The 19116-nt window shown below is 54.6% G+C and overlaps 1 protein-coding gene across 2 annotated transcripts; it reads right to left on the minus strand.

Annotated features, from left to right (window-relative positions):
- Positions 1-1332: 1332 nt before the first annotated feature.
- pus7 (pseudouridine synthase 7) lies at positions 1333-18261 on the minus strand. 2 transcript variants are annotated; one of them, XM_088923687.1, is made up of 16 exons: positions 18192-18261; positions 16159-16782; positions 15959-16043; positions 15090-15191; positions 14814-14958; positions 10643-10754; positions 9680-9757; positions 8364-8492; positions 8117-8242; positions 7248-7309; positions 6907-7067; positions 5807-5933; positions 5095-5196; positions 4184-4313; positions 3555-3646; positions 1333-3140 (listed from the first exon to the last, which is right to left on the minus strand). In XM_088923687.1, the coding sequence occupies exons 2-16, from the start codon at positions 16536-16538 to the stop codon at positions 3004-3006; spliced, it is 1968 nt and encodes a 655-aa protein (XP_088779813.1). In that variant the 5' UTR covers positions 16539-16782; positions 18192-18261; the 3' UTR covers positions 1333-3003. The 2 variants fall into 2 exon arrangements, with proteins under 2 accessions (XP_088779813.1, XP_088779815.1); XM_088923689.1 differs by having other exon boundaries at positions 16159-16756; positions 18192-18239.
- Between the last annotated feature and the right edge of the window lie 855 nt (positions 18262-19116).

Genomic DNA, 19116 nt, shown 5'->3' on the forward strand with positions numbered 1-19116 from the left:
CAGGAACAGATCAAAGCAGAATGCCCAGCCCCATCCAAGCCCATGCCACGCAGGTCCTGAGCTCAGGGAACATCACTGTATTATTGCCCTGTTATAAGGCAATAACCTGAGTGGAAAAAGACATCACTGTACATGCACGTTTTAGGAAAACAAAAGCTGTTTGAAAGTTTTCCAATATAGAAGTTGTTTGTAGTTTCGGTTTTATGAATTGATCATTCATGATTGACTGTGGAAGTCATTTTGACGGTTGTGTAGTCGCTGCATCACTTCATTAGAGAGAGCTGACCGAGCACAGGGGATGAGGCGATTCAACCTGTTCAAGGATTATCCTGAGGAAAATCAAGAAAGCACACCCCTGAATCTGTCCAGCGGACAAAGAGAACAATGTCCTTGTGCCGTCAGAATGTGAAAGGCTTGACTATTATTTCCAAATCCGGCATGTTACAACACATTACAGCACTGACAGAGACTGATCTGGGGAAGCACAAGTCGTGATACCTCTCCAGAACTGACACATCATGCACCGTCTTCTTGACGGGTTTTCAAACTGCCATTGGACTTGCAGTCTGTTACAGTTCTCAGCTGTGGGGGCAGCTGAGCAGCCACCGTCTGCAGGCCAGACAATCACACAGAGGCCAAATGCTCAGCAGAGTAAAGGGAACATCAGGGGGGGAGAGCCAGTGAGCCAAGGCCTCTTCAGAGATGAATCACTGCTCCGTGTCGACCACCCTGATTGATGTTACAGATGTGACGGTGGTTGTGTACACTGGGCAGCAGGGTCCACTCACTACAGAACTCCACAGGCAGGGACTGACAGGAACCTGACTGTTATACTGTGGAATCCCTACTATCCAGATGTGAGCCCCATCAAATATTTCTGGGATGAGCTGGGGGTGATGGGGCATTTAGGGGTCAGAGACCAGCGACCAGGCACAGGCTGTGGGCTGCAGGAGAGGAAAGGGACAGAATCCCACATCACAGCATCTGCAACCTGGTACAAGTCACGAGTCCCAGACGTACAGCTTGTATTTCCTCCAACAGTGGCCACACATGCTACTAGCCTGACATAAATACAATGTCAGGGTACCCGCTATACAAACTGTCCTGATAAATGTCGTGAATTTGTCACACCTACAGGCAATGTATTTTAGGTCACGTCTTTTCAATACAATTCAAAGTACGTATTACAAAAAATATCTTCCCCGCTATGGCTGTGAACGTGTTGGATCTAGAAGTGATGTATTTTATATCCGGTACACGATTTTAAATTATGCACGGGAGTAAACCCCCCCCCCCCCCCACCGCTGTTCGATCCACACAACAACACAGACTCTTGTATCGGCCATTTAATTCTTTGAGGAAGTCATCATCCATACAGGTGTCCAGTTTAAAACAATGGCGGCGGCCCAGCGGGGCCGCTCAGGCACAGTGTGTGAAGCCGAGCAGCAGGGTGTGGCCGTCCCCAACGGAGTGGGCTGCGGTCACCAGCCGGCCATGACCAGGGCACACCTGACCGGGAGAGTACCAGGGTCCGATTTCACCTCGCTACCTGGCATCTGCTAGGAGCTTCTCCACCAGAGGCAGTGCTTCCCAAGCCTCTGCAGATCATGGCACGCTTTTAACGTAAAATAAAATGCACCAATATTGCAAGAGTTAATTATTTTAAACTCTCAACATAGAGCAGTGGTTCCCAACCCTGGCCCTGGAAGAACTGTACCTCTATTTTTTGCAGCTGAGTAATTAATCACAGGCTCACCGATCTCAGTTACCTATTGTGTAAATTTGCCTGCAGCTCTTAAAAGGTCGATCGGGGCTTGTACTTGTCATCTGCTCTGTACCAGTTTCTGAGCCGCAGAGCTGCCCTCATCCAGCAGCGCTCCCTGAAACATAACCGATCAGACTTGTGCAGAAGGAGAAGCGCTCATCGCGTCATTCCCACCTCTACCTGCTCACCAGCAGCTGATCGGCTACCAGGAGCTGTTCGCTCTGAAAGGTGAGGAGGAGAGGCGGCACAGCGTTCCACACGCTGAACGTGTTGGGGGTGGTAACCTTGAATTCAGGAAATGTTGACACACGGGACTTGCAGATGAAACAAGTTCAATGAAAGTCTAAACAAGAAAGCAGATCAATTAAGTCATCGATCAGCACTGGAGCGAAGACTGTTCCTTCAGGAGCAGGGCTGGGAGCCATTAACAGACTATAGCTGTGATGAGAAATATCACAGTTCCCCTTTTTGGACTAGAAGCCCGATGTGATGATGTGAGTTTGTTTCAAGGGACAGAACTGTTCACCCCTTCGGTTCAATGCTGGGAAAAGCTACATAAAAACACAGATCCACAGATCTTTAAACAATCTCTTCCGATTCCACCTGGGACCAGTTTGGGAAGCACTGCTGTCAGGGAGTGGGGCTCGCCATGCGTCACAAGATGAAAGGCTCTGATGGGCGGGCACATACACCTACAGTACTCTCATTCTCCACTGTGCGGCTTTTTCAGCAGAGCTCTTAAACAACGGGCAATTCCAAATGAGAGTATAAAATAGAACATAACCAGGGGGCTACAAATGAGAAAAAATACCTCCCTGCACAGATCCCAGGGCTGTTAGAAACTGCCTGGCACAGAGAGTCAGTAGAGTCTCATCGCCACCTCCCTGCTCTAAAGTAAAACGATTTCACTTCCCCTGCTTTTGCCTTAAATTTTAACACTTAAAAAAAAGTAAAAAATAAAAACTCGCCCTTGTGCAATAGTCTCCTCTCGTTTAAAAACGCTGCTCAGAGGGGCGGCTGTCCGCGTGCAGGCCTGCTGGGTAGAGTGTCTGTTCTGACCCTTGACCCCTAGGTGTGGCCAGACCACAGCACTGCAAAACACACACACGCAACAGACGCGGCTATACATATATACAGGAGCAGCAGCAACTCGTGCACAGCGGGACAGCCGGACAATCACGCAGTCTGGCTGTGCGGCACTGAAGCCACACTCTCGACACCGGGTCAGGTGGCGCAGGTCAGCAGAGCCAGGTGGTGTTGAGCTGGGTCTGGTTCTTGATGCTGGTGTCCATCTTCAGCACCTCGCGGATAGCCATGGTGGCGTAGGTGGAGGGGGGCAAGGAGAACTCCATCCTGAGAGCCCGGTACTGACCCTCTAGAGACAGAGAGAGGAGAGGAAGGAGTAAATCCCTGTGCTCTTACACCACACTGCACCGCGAGGTCCCGACACCAGCTTTGAAGACGCTTGACTACACACTGTGGCAGATCACACACTCCAGGCCTTCCCGTCCTTCAGCCAGCAGCTAGATCCCACTTCAGCTCAGAACTGGCAGCCCACTGGAGCTCCGCAGGCATGAGCCTGGTCAGTGCCTGGAGGGGAGACTCCTGGGAAAGCTAAGACTGCTGCTGGAAGAGGCGTTCGTGAGGCCAGTAGGGGGCAGCCCCCGTGTCCTAATCCCAACTGGACCTGAAGCCTCCTCGGAGCCACACCACTCCCCCTTCCCCTCTCCCTCCCTCCCTCCCTCTCCCCGCGTGCGTCCTGAGGGGAATGGGAGAGAATCGGACTGACCTTTGGGGAAGACCGGCGGCGGTTTCCCCTCCAGCTTCTCGACATCGGTGTGCACCAGCGGGATGCGGGGGTCGTCGTAGCTGATCACCTCCCTGCGGGGACGGGGACAGAAGAGAGGGGCGCTCAGGCCACGGTCAGCCCAGGACACGCGGGGGCCACAAGGCCAAAGCGACCGCTGCCTCCAGACGGCACAGGAGACAGTAAAAAGCAGGTGTGAAAGACAGAGGCTCGTACTCCTGAGCTGGAAGCTGCATTGCCAGCCTGACCAAACCACAAGATAACCGGAAACCACAGAATCGATGAAGATCTCCTATGGAAATACAAGATATCCCAGGAGGCTTGTATCCAGGGATTTACTTTGCTGGTAGGCAGGTGTGCGTGTGCACCTGCTTTTCCTGAAACACGTATCCCCAAACCCCCCCCCGAGAGCTCTCTGGATCACCGGTTTACAGTGCAGGGAAGACAGGCACGGAGCAGTTCGAGGGACCCATCCGAGACCCTCCTACCAAACGCACACCGCGAACCCCAGCCCCTGATGGCCGCGGGGGTGCAGAAACGGCCCCAGACGCCTCTGGGCCGACTCCCGAGTCCAGGGAGGAGAGCCTGCCAGCGAGCACGGGGACACTGACCAGCGGACGTCCTGCGGCCGCAGGAGGATGCGGCGGTAGGCCCCAGACAGGGAGTAGTCGCGGATCTTGTGTCGCATGTTGTCGATGTCCAGGCCGTCCGCCGACAGCATCTCCCTGTAGCCGTCTCCAACTGGAACACACACACACACGTCACACGGGCAGCGCTGGGCCCTACTCCGCAGCGATCTGGGCAGACGCATCTCTCCGACACCCCTCGCCGCCTCGTGCACCGCTCGGAGGACACGGGCAGGCGTGACAGCAGACACGCCGGCGACAGTCCCCGCCTCGCGCGCGGCTCGGGAACCGCAACGCTCGTTTTATTTTTCAGGGTTAGAAAGAATTGGCACTGATGAGTGCATGTCAAGTCGCAACAACGGCAAAACATACACATTAACTTGTCCATTTAAACTTCCAGCTCTGCGCAGCGCCATGTTCTGCAATTCGGAACAAGGCAACAAAACATCAGGTGAGGTGAAGCAGCTCTGTTATATTGTAAACAAGCAGGCCTGTGAATCCAGCTCTTTTGATCCAATAGAAATATAGCTCTCGACTTCGAGATGGTTTTGCTGACAAATACAACTTGCTTGTTAACTCAGATCACATTGGAACGTTGGATTGCTGTAGTGAAATATCTGCTGCACAACCCGTACTTGTTTGCTCGTACATCACGTTACTTCAGTCATTACAGGGACTAGTGAGCAGGAAGGGCTGCATTGGTTTGTGGAGTTTGTGAAGTTTGTGGCGACTTACAGTACTTTCACAAACTTCACAATTTTGTGTTTAATCTGACATTTGTAATTTTTTTCTTGAACGTCAGTGAATTTACTTTGTTACCGAGATCTAATAACCAGTCCGAGAAACCGGGACTGCAGCTGCCCTGTAAGGCAAGGAGGCGAGACCATCAGACTCACTGTGGTGTGCTGGGTAGATGACGTCAAAGCCGGGCAGGGGCATCACCACGTCGTGGATGGTGTGGTTGGCAGCCTCCTCCTGGGACAGGGGCACCGCGGTGCCTGCACGGACACGCAACGGAAGTGGCACAAAGTCAGCACTGCTTACCGCCCGCCAGAACCCGTTCTCATTCCTGCCTGGACCCATTCCTTCATCACCGCCACTCTCAGGTGCTCGGGCAACTCGCTGGGACAAGGCGCTAAGCATACAGCTGGGGCCCTGTGTCTGCTCATTTACCCCTTCCTCGTTTTTCAGCACTGTGTTCACTGCGATTAATAATTCCCCACAGGCTGGAAGCATATCCTAGCATAAGTGTGGGGGCGGTGCAGTGGCTCTGTGGCTAAGGATCTGCACTTGTGGCTGGAAGGTTGCCGGTTCGAATCCCACGGCCGGCAGAGGAATCCTACTCTGTTGGGCCCGTGAGCAAGGCCCTTAACCCCAGCTGCTCCAGAGATGCTGTATAAATGGCTGACCCTGCGCTCTGACCCCCAGCTTCTCTCCCTGTCTGTGTGTCTCATGGAGAGCAAGCTGGGGTATGCGAAAAGACAAATTCCTCATACAAGAAATTGTATATGGCTAATAATGTGATCTTATCTTAAAAGGCTATGCGATTATCGGCCTGGACTTCCTTGGCTGAGAATACAAATGCGGTTGGCTCCCTGCCTCTCTCACCTCCGCGGAGCACCAGGTCTCCGGGCACGGCCTCCAGCCCGAAGGCCTCGATGCGCCGGCTCACCATGCAGTTCCACACGTAGCTCTGGTAGCTGTGAATGTACATCAGCCGGTTGTTCCGGGGGATCTGTGGGGCGGGAGAGCCACAGCGTCAAGACACACCTCCCGCGCTGCAGTGCACGATCGTTGGATTGGTCCACAACCATGTCAACGCTTGCCTCACCCGTTGCTGGACCAATCCAGTGATCCTCTCCTCTGTTTGCAGCGCATGCCTCAAACAAGCCTTTACAGTGACAGTAGTGAGCCTTAGAAGGAAGGCAACCGATTCAGCCAACTCCCCTGGTTTCACCAGGAACCTCTGTGCAAATGGCAAACTTCTACATGATCATCATTCTAAACACATTCTTATTTCCACGAGCTAAACTCAAGGGAATGTTAAACAGCCAGCAGCTATATCACCCTGCAGCTCACTGAAGCTCTGCAGGTGTGAGCCTGGTCAGTACCTGGATGGGAGACTCCTGGGAAAGCTGAGGTTGCTACTGGAAGAGGTGTTCTCACTCTGCAGTCTGTATGGGTCCTAATTCTCCAGTACAGGTAGGGGGGCACTATACTGTAAAGAAAAGGCTCCATCCTTGGGATGAGACATAAAACTGAGGTCCTTACTCTCCACAGGTCACGAAAAATCTCAGGGCTTTGCTCAAAAAGGGTAGGGGTGTTAATTCTGGAGTCCTGGCCAAATTTCCTCCTGGCCTTTACCAGTCGTGGCCTCCTAATAATCCCCGTCTGTGAACTGGCTTCATCACTCTGCTCTCCCCCCCACTGAGAGCTGGTGTGTGGGGAGTGTACTGGAGCACTATGGCTGCTGTCACATCATCCAGGTGGGGCTGCACACTGGTGGTGGTGGAGGGGAGCCCCCATTACCTGTAAAGCGCTTTGAGTGGAGAGTCCAGGAAAGCGCTGTGTAAGTGTGAGGAATTATTATTCTTATTGTACCGCTGCTGTAACGCTCTAAGCAGCAGTGGCGCAGTTCTGGTCCGAACCCGCGGCCCAGAGCTACGCCCTGCCCTGCCCTGCCCTGCCCGTGGAGGGGCCGTACTCACGAGGCCGAAGGCGGTGACGATGTTCTTCCTGCCGTACTTGGCCAGGCCGCGCAGCAGCTGCCCCTCCACGCAGCGCTTCACCGGCAGCTTGCGCAGGGCCGCCTCGGGGTCCTGGGTGCGAGCCCACTCCTCCCGGCAGCGCACCAGGTAGCCCTTCTCGGCTGGGGGGGAGAGGCGGAGTGAGAGAGCAGACAAGGGAGGGGAAGACGACAGGAAACGCACACAAACTGACGGACGGCTTGAGCTCGTGACGGAGACGAAGGCCGTTTGTTCCCGAGCGCCGCACAGGTTTTGGGACAGGAGAGTTTCTAGACGCAAGGCTGCGGAAAACACAACGTTACCTCCGGGCCGGGGCTTGAGGATCAGATCCACCACCTCTGTCCAGTTGTTCTGCAGGATGGTCCTGATTGACAGAGGAGTAACAACCTCTCAGACAGGTGGTCAGCCAGGCCGCCAGGCCAATGTGTAAGCGCTTACTGATTCATAAGAAAAGGCTACCGTTTTCAAAAACCGGCACATGTGTCTTGCAGGAGCACACATCAATATCCAGAGCAACTTCTGATGATTTCAGATCAACCCCCACCTCGATGCCACAGACTGCCCCCCCAGACATAAATGTATCCTTTCTAACTGTCCAGCCCCCCCCCCCCAGCAACATGCACTTCCCCTCTGTGCCCTCCACAAAGTCCATCCTTCATCCCTGCCCCGCCCTCTACACTCACTCCCCCTCCAACCCCTCCCCCCTCCCCACATGCCCTGCCCAGTGCGCGTCCCGCCCTCCACACACACCCCACCCAGTGCCCGCCCTGCCCTCCCTACACACCTTCCACCGTCCCTGCCCCGCCCTCCCCCACACACACCTTCCTCTGTCCCTGCCCCGCCCTCCCCCACACACACACCTTCCACTGTCCCTGCCCCGCCCTCCCCCACACACACACCTTCCTCTGTCCCTGCCCCGCCCTCCCCCACACACACACCTTCCTCTGTCCCTGCCCCGCCCTCCCCCACACACACACCTTCCTCTGTCCCTGCCCCGCCCTCCCCCACACACACACCTTCCTCTGTCCCTGCCCCGCCCTCCCCCCACACCCCGTCCAGTGTCTGCCCTGCCCTCCATATACATCTTCCTCCGTCCCTGCCCAGTGCCTGCCCTGCCCTCCACACACACCCTGCCCAGTGCCCCCCCCCCCGCCCTCCACACCCGCCTTACCTGCCAACTTGGTACGTGGGGACGGCGGTGGTGCCGAAGCGCTGCATGCCGTAGTAGTTGATGAAGCCGGTGTCCCTCAGCGAGGTCATGGCCTGTTGCACCTGCGCGTCTGAGCCCGAGATATTCCTGGCGGCGGGGCAGCGAGAGGCAGGTGTGAGCGCGCTGCCCACTCCACTCCGCTGCCAACCGCACCGGCTTCTCGCTAGCCGACGGAGACACCCCACCCCCCAGGCTGCCCACCACTGACCTGATGACCACAGTGAAGTGGTTGCCCTGGAGCTCCCCTAGTTTCAGGGGGTGCTTCTTGTACGAGAAGTTCCCCAGCTTGAAGTTCATCAGGCACTTGTTGAGGTGAGACAGTCTCTGAGCGCTGATCCTGCGAAGGAAAGAGGCAAATGTCCACTGGACTACTAAAACTTACTTAACACTCCCCCATGTTGAAATCCAACAGCTTTGTTTGCAACAGGATCACTGAACAGATGATCTAACCAAACACACGAATGAAATGATCCTATTGCTCATTGTACAGTGCTTCAGTGGTTCTGCTCTTCACCCTTAAGAAAGCGCACCTGATCCACAATCCACTTCTCCGCAGAGAAAAATGCTTTTAACATCCTGTACAGAAAGCAGCTCAGACTAGGTTGTTCCACACGGATTACAAACAACCTAAAGTGCAAGTTACCCCACAAGGAGACGAGCACACATTCAGCCCTGAACTGCCTCTGGCCAGCAGTACAAGCAATGTCTTCAGTTCATGGCTTCTGGCATGCTGTACTGGGGTACAATGGAAAGCAGCGTTTCAGATTGTGGCACCAGTTTTGCTGCAAAGTGCAGGTCAATCTACTGTATGACTCACCTACAGCTACATGTAAATGAAACTTAACTTGGGAGGACTGTCCAAACCAGGGGTCTCCAAGCCTGCTCCTGGAGATCCCCAGTCCAGACAGGCTTATAGGTCACCCATACTCAGATCAAGACCACCCTATTGATTAATTAGGCAAGTACTGTGTATAAAAAAGCAACCTCGGGTCATTATTCAGGGGTGAAGGGTACACGGATTTTAGTTTACATCAAATCATCTACTTCATTGATCACAACTGATGTTCATGTCTTTAGAAATGATGATTTAATAGCAAACTGTGAAACCATCTCAACGGAGGGGTCAGGTCAAGACCAGAGCCCAGCAGGTCACTCAAACCCATCTCAACGGAGGGGTCAGGTCAAGACCAGAGCCCAGCAGGTCACTCAAACCCATCTCAACGGAGGGGTCAGGTCAAGACCAGAGCCCAGCAGGTCACTCAAACCCATCTCAACGGAGGGGTCAGGTCAAGACCAGAGCCCAGCAGGTCACTCAAACCCATTTCAACGGAGGGGTCAGGTCAAGACCAGAGCCCAGCAGGTCACTCAAACCCATCTCAACGGAGGGGTCAGGTCAAGACCAGAGCCCAGCAGGTCACTCAAACCCATTTCAACGGAGGGGTCAGGCCAAGACCATAGTCAGATACGGAGCTACCAGTGTTTCCTTCTGCTCCTGCATGAAGGCCTGTTCGGTGAGGCACTCACTTCAGCACTGCAATCTCCTGGACTGTGATGGCCCTCTTGTCCTTAGTTCCCATGTAAGAGAAGATATTGGGCTTCACTCTGTTGAGAAAATCACTGTTAACAGTCCTGGTAGGTGCTGTTTTGCCTGCTCTGAAAGTGCCACACAGTACCGAAACAATGCCCACGGGCTAAAGAGCTGATGATAAGCAGCTGGCTACAGGCACAAAACACAAGTGCAGTATTTTTAGTAAACTAATTAATGTTTTTGACATAACAGTAGAGAACAAGAGGAATTGTTCCACACAAACATCTCTAAATGAGTTACTCCTCACATTTCAGTTAATGGTTGCAGTCTATCATCTCCGGCTCATGTTATAATAACAATCTAACAGTGAAATAACATTAACAACACAACCTGCAACCTGCCTCTGCTGCAAACCACCCTGCTATTTTCACTGAGGTATTTCCTGAGGTATATTACCATTTTTTTAAGCAAATCATTAAAAACTTCTCTTCACACCAGCTCAACAGATTGCCAAGCATGGACACTGTCCTGCTTTTTGTCAGGCAGGAGAATTGACCTCTTCTTTCAGTCATAATCACTATGTCCAAAATTGAATAGGGAAAAGCAAAGTACGCAACCCACTTAAGTTGTTACAGTACAGCCCTGTGCCTCAGGGACAGCGAGGCTGTGAGGCAGTGTGTGTGAGACAGAGACAGTACAGCCCTGTGCCTCAGGGACAGCGAGTCAGTGAGGCAGTGTGTGTGAGACAGAGACAGTACAGCCCTGTGCCTCAGGGACAGCGAGTCAGTGAGGCAGTGTGTGTGAGACAGAGACAGTACAGCCCTGTGCCTCAGGGACAGCGAGTCAGTGAGGCAGTGTGTGTGAGACAGAGACAGTACAGCCCTGTGCCTCCGGGACAGCGAGGCTGTGAGGCAGTGTGTGAGACAGAGACAGGACAGCGAGGCAGGGAAGCTCTCCACCTGAGGAATTTGGAGAGCACGTTGATGGCGTCCATGGTGTCCTTGTTCTCCTTGTACAGCACGCAGTGACAGAAACTGCCCCGGCTCTTCGGCCAGGAGTGCTTTCGTGGTGCTGCACCGGGGGGGGCACAGGGAAGACGAGAAGACAAAACGAAAAAAAGAGGAGTGAATGAATCCTTTGGAAACCGTCGCACAGCATATGCACACTAAATTAATTTAATAATTAATTACCTCCCACCCAAAAACCAGACTACCTGCTCCCAAGACACGAACACCACCCCCTCCATTCTGGGGCTGACGTGACACAGAACTGCTCTAGCGTTTGCACTGAACACAGCAGCCGTCTCACATCGCTCTTCTCCCACTGTGCTGCCCACGGCAGAGAGCTCTGACGGGCGCGATACAAGAGTCCAGAGAGCCACATGCCGGAGGCCCTACCAGAACCGAGCATTAACCTCCCTTTCTGCAATCGGGCCCAGCGCCCGCACCCCCTGGGGCCTCGGGCCGTTCCCCACCGGGCCCACGAGACCCAACGACAAGGAACAGCGAAGAAGGGACTCGCTAGCTCAGAGGAACGAGACGATGACATGTATAACATCACACTGACTTAGCCTGAACACTAGAGGCCTACAGAGCACCACGCCATTAAGCATCAGAAACCAAACCACTGTCCCCTTGTCAGTAATAAGAACTTGTGCCTTTTGGCTTAGGTCACCTCGTTCCGGAGACGGGTTTTTAACAAAGAAATCCTCACACCTTTGCCGCTCCGAGGAGAGTGTGCTCCAGCTGCTAACGGCAGCGCTGACAGACCCAGAGAGGTGACTCTCAGACAGCTGCACACACCATTTTAAGTTCCCCACTGACCCCTAGAAGCATACCTCTTCAAACACGTACTTAACTCACATAGTAAAATTTTATACCACTTTTCCTTTGCTTTGGTTTGAGAAGCAGATCTCACACCTATTACATGGAGTATAATGAGATAAGAGCCGTTTTGTTGGGGAGGGGTATCTGATATCCTGAGTGCAACTGCGGAGCCGACCCACAGCCAACAGGAGCGCCCCCTGCCCAGAGTGGGGATTTTCTCAGCTGTAATAGTGCACATCAAGAGCACACGGTCTTAACACTAACAGAGAAACAGAGCGGTCGGTGTTTGCATCTGAAGTTCTGAGGCGGGAATCAGTGGGGCCTTTCGAGACAGCAGAATAGGCTGTTTGCAAACGTGGACATTCACACTCAAAGATAAATCTGAGACAGTCAACAGAAACGTAGAAATCATGCCACCTGCAACAGCGCACGTCGAAAAAAACACATCTGCCTGCGTTGCAACCTGTGCAAATAGCTGCATAGCTCTGGCTCAGCTGCAGACAGGTCTAACTCACAGAACAGAGACCGACCTCCCTCCCACCCCAGCGCACTCAGGGTGCCCTCGAACCCCAGGCCACTCCCCTCCACCACCCCAGTTTCCCAGTTCCTCCCCCTCTCTCCCAGAGCAGACAGCCGGCGAGCCGGTCTTACCTGCCGCAGATCTGACCTCTGTCCACCCAGAGAAGAGCAAAAGGAGGACAAAACAGCGTTACCGAGGACGGTCAGCAACCCTTCGCGAGCCAGAGACACACCTCGGGGGGGGGGAGGGTGGGGGTATGGGGGTGAGCGGGGGTCTGCATCAGGTCAGCATGCAGGTGAGGTTGATGTGCTCAAACGTTTCTGTGCAGCAGGAGCGTGGACACGCCAGGGAGACCGCATGGGTCCTCCTCTATCTGGACTCCGCCCCGCGTCAGTGGCACCGCCTGAATATTCCCCCGACGCGCCACTTTACCGCAGCTGTAGGACTCAGCCCCCGCGGCCAGGCTGCCCCAGTAAGGACCCAAGACGCCCCCGGAGGCCGTGCAGCCTCTGCGAACCGGGGACAGCATGGCTGGCGTGCCCGAAGAGGTCAGTTGAGGTCACGCGCGTGGAGAAGAGAGGGTGCGTGCCAATGTCGCAACTAAGGGCTGTGGGAGTCTGGGACCAGCTGCTCAGCCACGCTGTTGAAGTCAATACCCTGGCTTCTTTCAAAAACGGCTGGACGAGATCCTGGAGATCCAATTGGTTATTAACTACCAAGCAGGCTAGATGAGCCGAATGCAGAGCAGCAGAAAGTATCTCTCCGTCTCTGTTTCTCTTTCTCCCTGCTGGAAGAGGCAGAGCTGCCTGTCCTCTATGGGCAGCCAGGTCTGCCTGTGTCCAGTTTCTATGGCCAGGCTGTGGTCACTGAGCCTGTCCCCTCTGGGCAGCCAGGTCTGCCTGTGTCCAGTTTCTATGGCCAGGCTGTGGTCACTGAGCCTGTCCCCTCTGGGCAGCCAGGTCTGCCTGTGTCCAGTTTCTATGGCCAGGCTGTGGTCACTGAGCCTGTCCTCTCTGGGCAGCCAGGTCTGTTTAACTGACCCTGTTTCTATGGCCAGGCTGTAGTCACTGAGCCTGTCCTCTCTGGGCAGTCAGGTCTGTGTCCAGTTTCTATGGCCAGGCTGTGGTCACTGAGCTGGTGCTTCATCTTGTTTGTCATGCTGGCCAGAACCCTTGCTGCTTTCTTTGAAAAAAAAAACAGGAGTCTGGAAGTTTCTCTGTCCCAAGGGGTTTGCCAGTGTGGGTTAGGTCAGTGAGCTTCAGAACCAGCTGTCTGAAGTGGGGGGGTCTTCTCTGGGCTCAGGAGGGCCTTGTGATTTTAGGAGGTCGGGTCACTTTGTTTTGGTTCCTCTTCCTCTCTCTCTAGACTGAGGAGAGATCATCTGACAAGCCAAGGATTTTCAGGGGATTCCCAAACCAGAGTTCCTTGGAGATACTTGGAGACACCTTGGGCCTCCGTTACAGCCGAGCTCGTTAGTTAATTAACTGCACACAGAGGATTCACTGTACCGAGAGTCTGACTCAACACAAGAGCCACGAGCAGCTCCCATCCGACCAAAATGAAAAAGTGTGCTGTGCTCAGGAGGGCTTAAGAACAGATACAGTTACACAGATCCCTGCCATTTTAAAATGAGCATCGTGGACTTACTGTCCAGTTCTTCCCACACCACCAGAGAATGCTGTGGGCTGGGCGTCCTACACAGACTTTCTCTGTGCCAGGCTGCTCGCATTAGACTGGCGCAGTGGGGGGCATGTTTAGTTCATGAGGAGAGTGCTATACAGAAAGGTTAAGATCCAGTGAGGTAATGACTTTGGTTACAGGGGAGCCAAGAGGAACTGGATGATCTGGCCTGGATCTTTCCCAGGGTCATGCGATGCGTCTGTCACGGTCTAGACACATGCGTGACACATGCAGCTTGCCATGACCTGCCCCACCCCCACCCCCACCCCCCCAGAGCATCTCCCCGTTTCAAGGTCTGATCACATGCAGCGAGAGGATGTGGGGTTTAATCATGAAGACAGAAAGCATGCAAAAAACCCTTCATTCAGACTCCAGCACTACACATACATTAACGCTTATAGACGAGCATTTGATTTCACTGAGACCATCTAACACTGCTGTTAAGGTCTTTTCTCATAATGCAATTCGATTTTTTGCCTATCATCTAAGGTCCATACTATTAATACTAATAGGCTGGCTATCCAGTCAGAGTCAGAAAATAGATTACACTGCAGAAGTGGGTCCTGGAGGAAAAGAGAGGTCTTGCTGCTTAGAGGACCGAGCTTTGCACTGAGTCATTCTCGGTTGTCCTAGCATATAAATGGCATAGTTTTTTCCTTTCAGGATAAAGCAAATCCTGCAAAATATCACAATTTCCATACTCTACGGAGACCCACCGGCTCCGAATAATCCAAGACTGAACCCAGGCTTGTCGAGGAGACACGACAGCCCAGATGCACGCTAAGCCTCGCTGCTATTTCTAAGGGAGAAGAGAAGCAAAAAGGAACTTCACGGCCACACGGTGGCTGGTGGTCGCTGGGAACTGCGGGCCGATACAGGCAGAGAGCGAGGACAACAAAGTCTTGCGAACTCTCTGCCTGGCGTTAGCCTCTGGCAGTCTGGGAGAAGCCAGCCTCACATGTTGCTGCAGCTCATATCCTGGCTTTTTTCTTGAAAGAGCTGAATCGATTAGCTTTTAACTACCAAACGGGCCTGACAGGCTGAAGGGCCTCCTCTCGCACGCCCCTGGTCTTGTCCCCTCTGCCCCCCCCCCCCTCCCTGTACCTGCGAGAGCTCTCTTCCCGGCGGCGTGGTACGCCACGATGAACTTGACTCCCTCCCTCTCCTCGGTCTTGGTCTCCAGGCCAGGAAACAGGGACTTCACCGCCTGGTGCAGCAGGGTGCGTTTCTCCTTCGTGTCCTCCACCACCTGGGCACCAGAGAGGGCGGAAGGGGAGGAAGACAGCGGGTGGAACAAACTGAATAAACCGTGGGAGCAGGGCGGAGAAGAGCGACCGGGCGCCGCGGGAGACCCCGCCGGCGCGTCCGCCTGCCTCTCACCTCTATGGCTACGTTGCCCTCTTTGTTCCTGAAGAGCTGCAGCTCCTCCAGCTGCTGCTTCTGCTCCTCCGTCAGCACATCCGACACATCCAGGGGGGGGTCCTGGGAGGAAAAGCACCAACAGCGGGGTCACGGCCACAGCACCCCTCTGCAGGTCTCCCAGTCAGCGATTCGCTGCTGTTGAGGGTGCGGCCCCGAGCCCGCGGGGGCCCGCGACCGGATCCTGACAGGGCCAGAGCAGGGCGGCACTCTTCTCACGCTTCTCCTCTTACCCTCGGGAACTTTGCTCATGCCAACAGAGCTAAAACAATATAAAACCATTACGCTTCCACAGTGCTATTCTGACAGCTGACACTATACTGCAAACAGGCGCCGTCCTTCGGATGAGACGTAAAACCGGCGTCCTGACTCTCTGTGGTCATTAAAAATCCCAGGGCGTTTCTCGAAAAGAGTAGGGGTGTCACCCCGGCGTCCTGGCCACATTTCCCATTGGCCCTTACCCATCATGGCCTCCTAATAACCCCCATCTATGAATTGGCTTCATTACTTTGTTCTCCTCCCCCCCCCCCCCCCACTCCGACGGCAGGCGGAGCGCCGCGCCGGTTGGAGTATTTCTCGGTCGCAGTTAATGGCAACGTCAGCTCAAAGATTTGGTTCAAACCACCAAATGGAGACAGGCGTGCCGACAAGCGGACCTTGCTGATGCGGGATTAACGCTAGGATGAGAGAGAGAGTGCCATTCTGACAGCTCAATTTCACCCGAAGTGACCGTGCTACAGAGAGAGGCATGTCAGTTCCTGGGCTCTGCACCACGCCATACTGCTATTCCGACTCCGATTACGGATCCTGACGCCGGACGCCGTGCTCACCTCCGCGTCCACGGGCACCGTTAGATCATCCAGGCGCACGATCGCTCCCTCCTTACTGATCTCGTGCACGACGAAGTCCGAGTACCTGCGCGCAAGGGGGCGAAGGCGCGGGAACAAAACACGAAGAAATCAAACACCGCGTCAGAAACGGAGACAGCCGAGCCGGCTGGGCTGGCACCGTGGCTCGGGCGCTCACTCACCTCTCCTTCAGGATCCCCGAGAAGCCTTCGTGATCGCTGACGAACTTCAGGATCCCCACGTCTGCCTCCGTCAGCCCGTGCTTCATCATCTCAGCAAAGCTGTCCCCATCTTCCTCCTCCTCCTCCACTCCTGGCCCCTCCCCCTCCACAAGCTCCTCCCCCTCCGCTGGCCCCTCCCCCTCCACAAGCTCCTCCCCCTCCGTTGACCCCTCCCCACCCTTCTCCACCTCCGCTGCTCTCTCTGCCCGGCCCCCATTCTCCTCCCCCTCCGCCCCCTGCTGCAGCTTGGTTCTCTTGGCAGCGTGGGGGGGTTCCTCCTCAGAGGGGGGTCTCTTCTCTCCCCCAGGGCGGGGGGCCGGGACAGGCTCTGCCACCTCCATGGGCTCGGCGCCGGGACCGGAGGGCGAGGCTGACTGGCGCAGCAGCACTGGGCGCACTGGAAACTTACAGTACACTCTTTCAGGGACACAGCGCGGACCCTGCCAGTGCCTGGGCGCACAGCACAGGGGGGAAGGGGGGTGCCCCGCGCCGGAAACCCAGCAGCACTTTCCTCTTGGGGTGTCTCTGGTCCAGCAGGGAGGGCCACAGAGCTGCGGTCCTACAGCGGGAAGAGTTCGGAGAAATCTGGGAAGACAGGCACGGATACTCCGGTTACGCTGGCCGGCGACTTCATAAAGCTGAACAGTATCGGAACCCGCTTCCGCCGAGGAGACCAGAAGAATCGCAAGGCAGACGCTGAACGACCAGCAAGGTGGGGCAAGCTTAGTGACCCGAGCCGAAATTTTCTACACATAGAGAAACCGCAGAAGCTAAACGGCGAGGCGCTTCGAGTAACTCGTGCTCTCTGCAGAGCCCACAGCACATCTGGAGGAAAGTGCCTCAGAGTGGAGGCGTTGAGAACAAAGCAGCAGCTCTCTGAACCAGCAGAAGCGCCAGTGGGCAGCGACAAGTCCGAGAGACACGGGCTAGGGAGCTGAGACCGCACACTGCTCGACCCCACTGCTCCCGTCCGACCTCAAGACAGGGCCTTCAGCTGGGCTACGAAAACCCGAGCCGACAGAGAATCGACCCCTCCGTCACATCGGGGGGGGAGGTGGACTTCCAGAACCGTTTCCGCCACAACTAAGCCTCCAGATCCAACAGCAGCCGGTTCCTGGAGCCCATGTTTTCACCGGCTGAGCCGCACAAACAGCCCGACCAGGAGGCTGAGCTGCATCTACACCCCCACCCCAAGCCCGTCCCGCCAGCAGACGCTCCGCCTGTGATCCTTCCCCTCCCGGGAATGGCCAAACTGGGCGCGCCCAGGAGGTGCTCGGCGGGTACCTGGAGAGTTTATCGCCAGCCTGCCGGCCTGTTAACACAGCAGGCGGCCGAGGGTCGTCCGGGCACGCAGACCGAGAGAGCCGCAGCTGTCCCAACACACAGGCACAGGCTACAAACCTCACGGCGCCTGCAGGCTCACCCTGGGCTCTGCTGCTCGATAGAGGGAAACAGCGCCGTGTCCTTTCACAGGCGCGCCCGTCAGCACACGCAGAAAGCGCACGGCGACGGAAGTGATGACGTCTGACCCGACCGTACTCGAGCCGTCCCTGCGGAGGTACGCGCAGACTGATCCGTTAGGATGGAGCACTAATAACATACCAGCAACAGGTGTCCAAGAGCGGCCTGTCCCCAGACTGACCACGGGTCACGGACGCGACCTGTAGCGACTCCCGACACTGCGTGCAACTCCGCCGGCCGGACACGAACCGTGTCATTCGACACCGCGACGGTACCAGCCCGTATCGTGGCTTGTCGACCGCAAGCGGACATGTTCTCTGTGGCGCATTAGTTGCGTTTTTGTTTTGGCTGGTTGCTGAAATCTTAAATCTGGCTGATTAGCAGAACCGACACAAGCGGTACAACGAGGTGGAAGCCTCAGCACACCCCCCCCTTACAGTGTATAAACTGTTACAGTCTGGAAGTTCATTGCTCATTTTATTTACTATTTCTTATGGTGATGTCGTCACCTTTGGTGCTATAGAGAACCTCACCTGCTGGCGCGCGAGACCGCTGTCCACACTCCAGGCGCAGCACGAGAAGCCAGCTTGCTCCAGGAAGCACGTGTGCGCTCACGACCCCGGAAACACCAAGCATATTTTGAACACGTGCGGAGAGCGGGCTCCCATTCGTCAATCGCTATGCCACTCATATTTGCGGCCACGCCCATTTAACCCGTTGACTGCCGTATACTAAGAAGTACTCAAATACCACAATACCGTTTTTTAAGAGACTCGGAGCGCTGTACAATATTACGCAATACAACGCATTGAATAGACAACAGATGCAAAGAAAAAATTGTGGGGAAATTAATAAAAATATTAAATTGGGGGGGGGGGGCGCTTTGTCTACAGCAGGACTGTCCAGTCCTGGTCCTGGAGGGGGCGCTGTGTCTACAGCAGGGCTGTCCAGTCCTGGTCCTGGAGGGGTCAGTGTGTCTACAGCAGGCCTGTCCAGTCCCAGAGGAGAGTTTTATATTTACTGTACATTATACAGTATATTCCTTTTCATTCCAAAGGATCCCACAGTGTCACATAATAAGGGACCCACTTCATTTGCCTCTGAAGAGCAGCTCTACTCCCCAGGGAGGTGTATGGCAGTCATTAGACTGCAACGATATTGTCATATTTTGGGGTTAGAAAGAATCATTATTGATGAGTGCATTTCAAAATGCAATGAAAATAAAATGTACACACAGTAACTGGTAAAACCTCCAATTTACATCACAAAATAGATAAACTGTCCAGGTCTGCGCAGCACCATGTTCTGCGATTCAGAACGAGGCAACAAAACATCCGGTGAGGTGAAGCAGCCCTGTTGTATTGTAGACAAGCAGGCCTGTGAATCCAGCTCTTTTGATCCAATAGAAATATTGCTTCAGGACGGTTTTGCCGACAACTACTGCTTACTTGTTAACTC

Source organism: Atractosteus spatula, chromosome 8 (assembly GCF_055471065.1).
Source record: "Atractosteus spatula isolate fAtrSpa1 chromosome 8, fAtrSpa1.hap1, whole genome shotgun sequence".
NCBI lineage: Eukaryota > Metazoa > Chordata > Actinopteri > Semionotiformes > Lepisosteidae > Atractosteus > Atractosteus spatula.

Coding starts and splice junctions, on each gene's coding strand:
- pus7 (XM_088923687.1), bottom strand. CDS start 16,538: ATGGAGGTGGCAGAGCCTGTCCCGGCCCCCCGCCCTGGGGGAGAGAAG. Junction 14,959..15,089: donor AGGGCAACGTAGCCATAGAG/GTGAGAGGCAGG, acceptor TCTGGTGCCCAG/GTGGTGGAGGACACGAAGGA. Junction 3,647..4,183: donor CGGCCGCAGGACGTCCGCTG/GTCAGTGTCCCC, acceptor CCGTCCCCGCAG/GGAGGTGATCAGCTACGACG.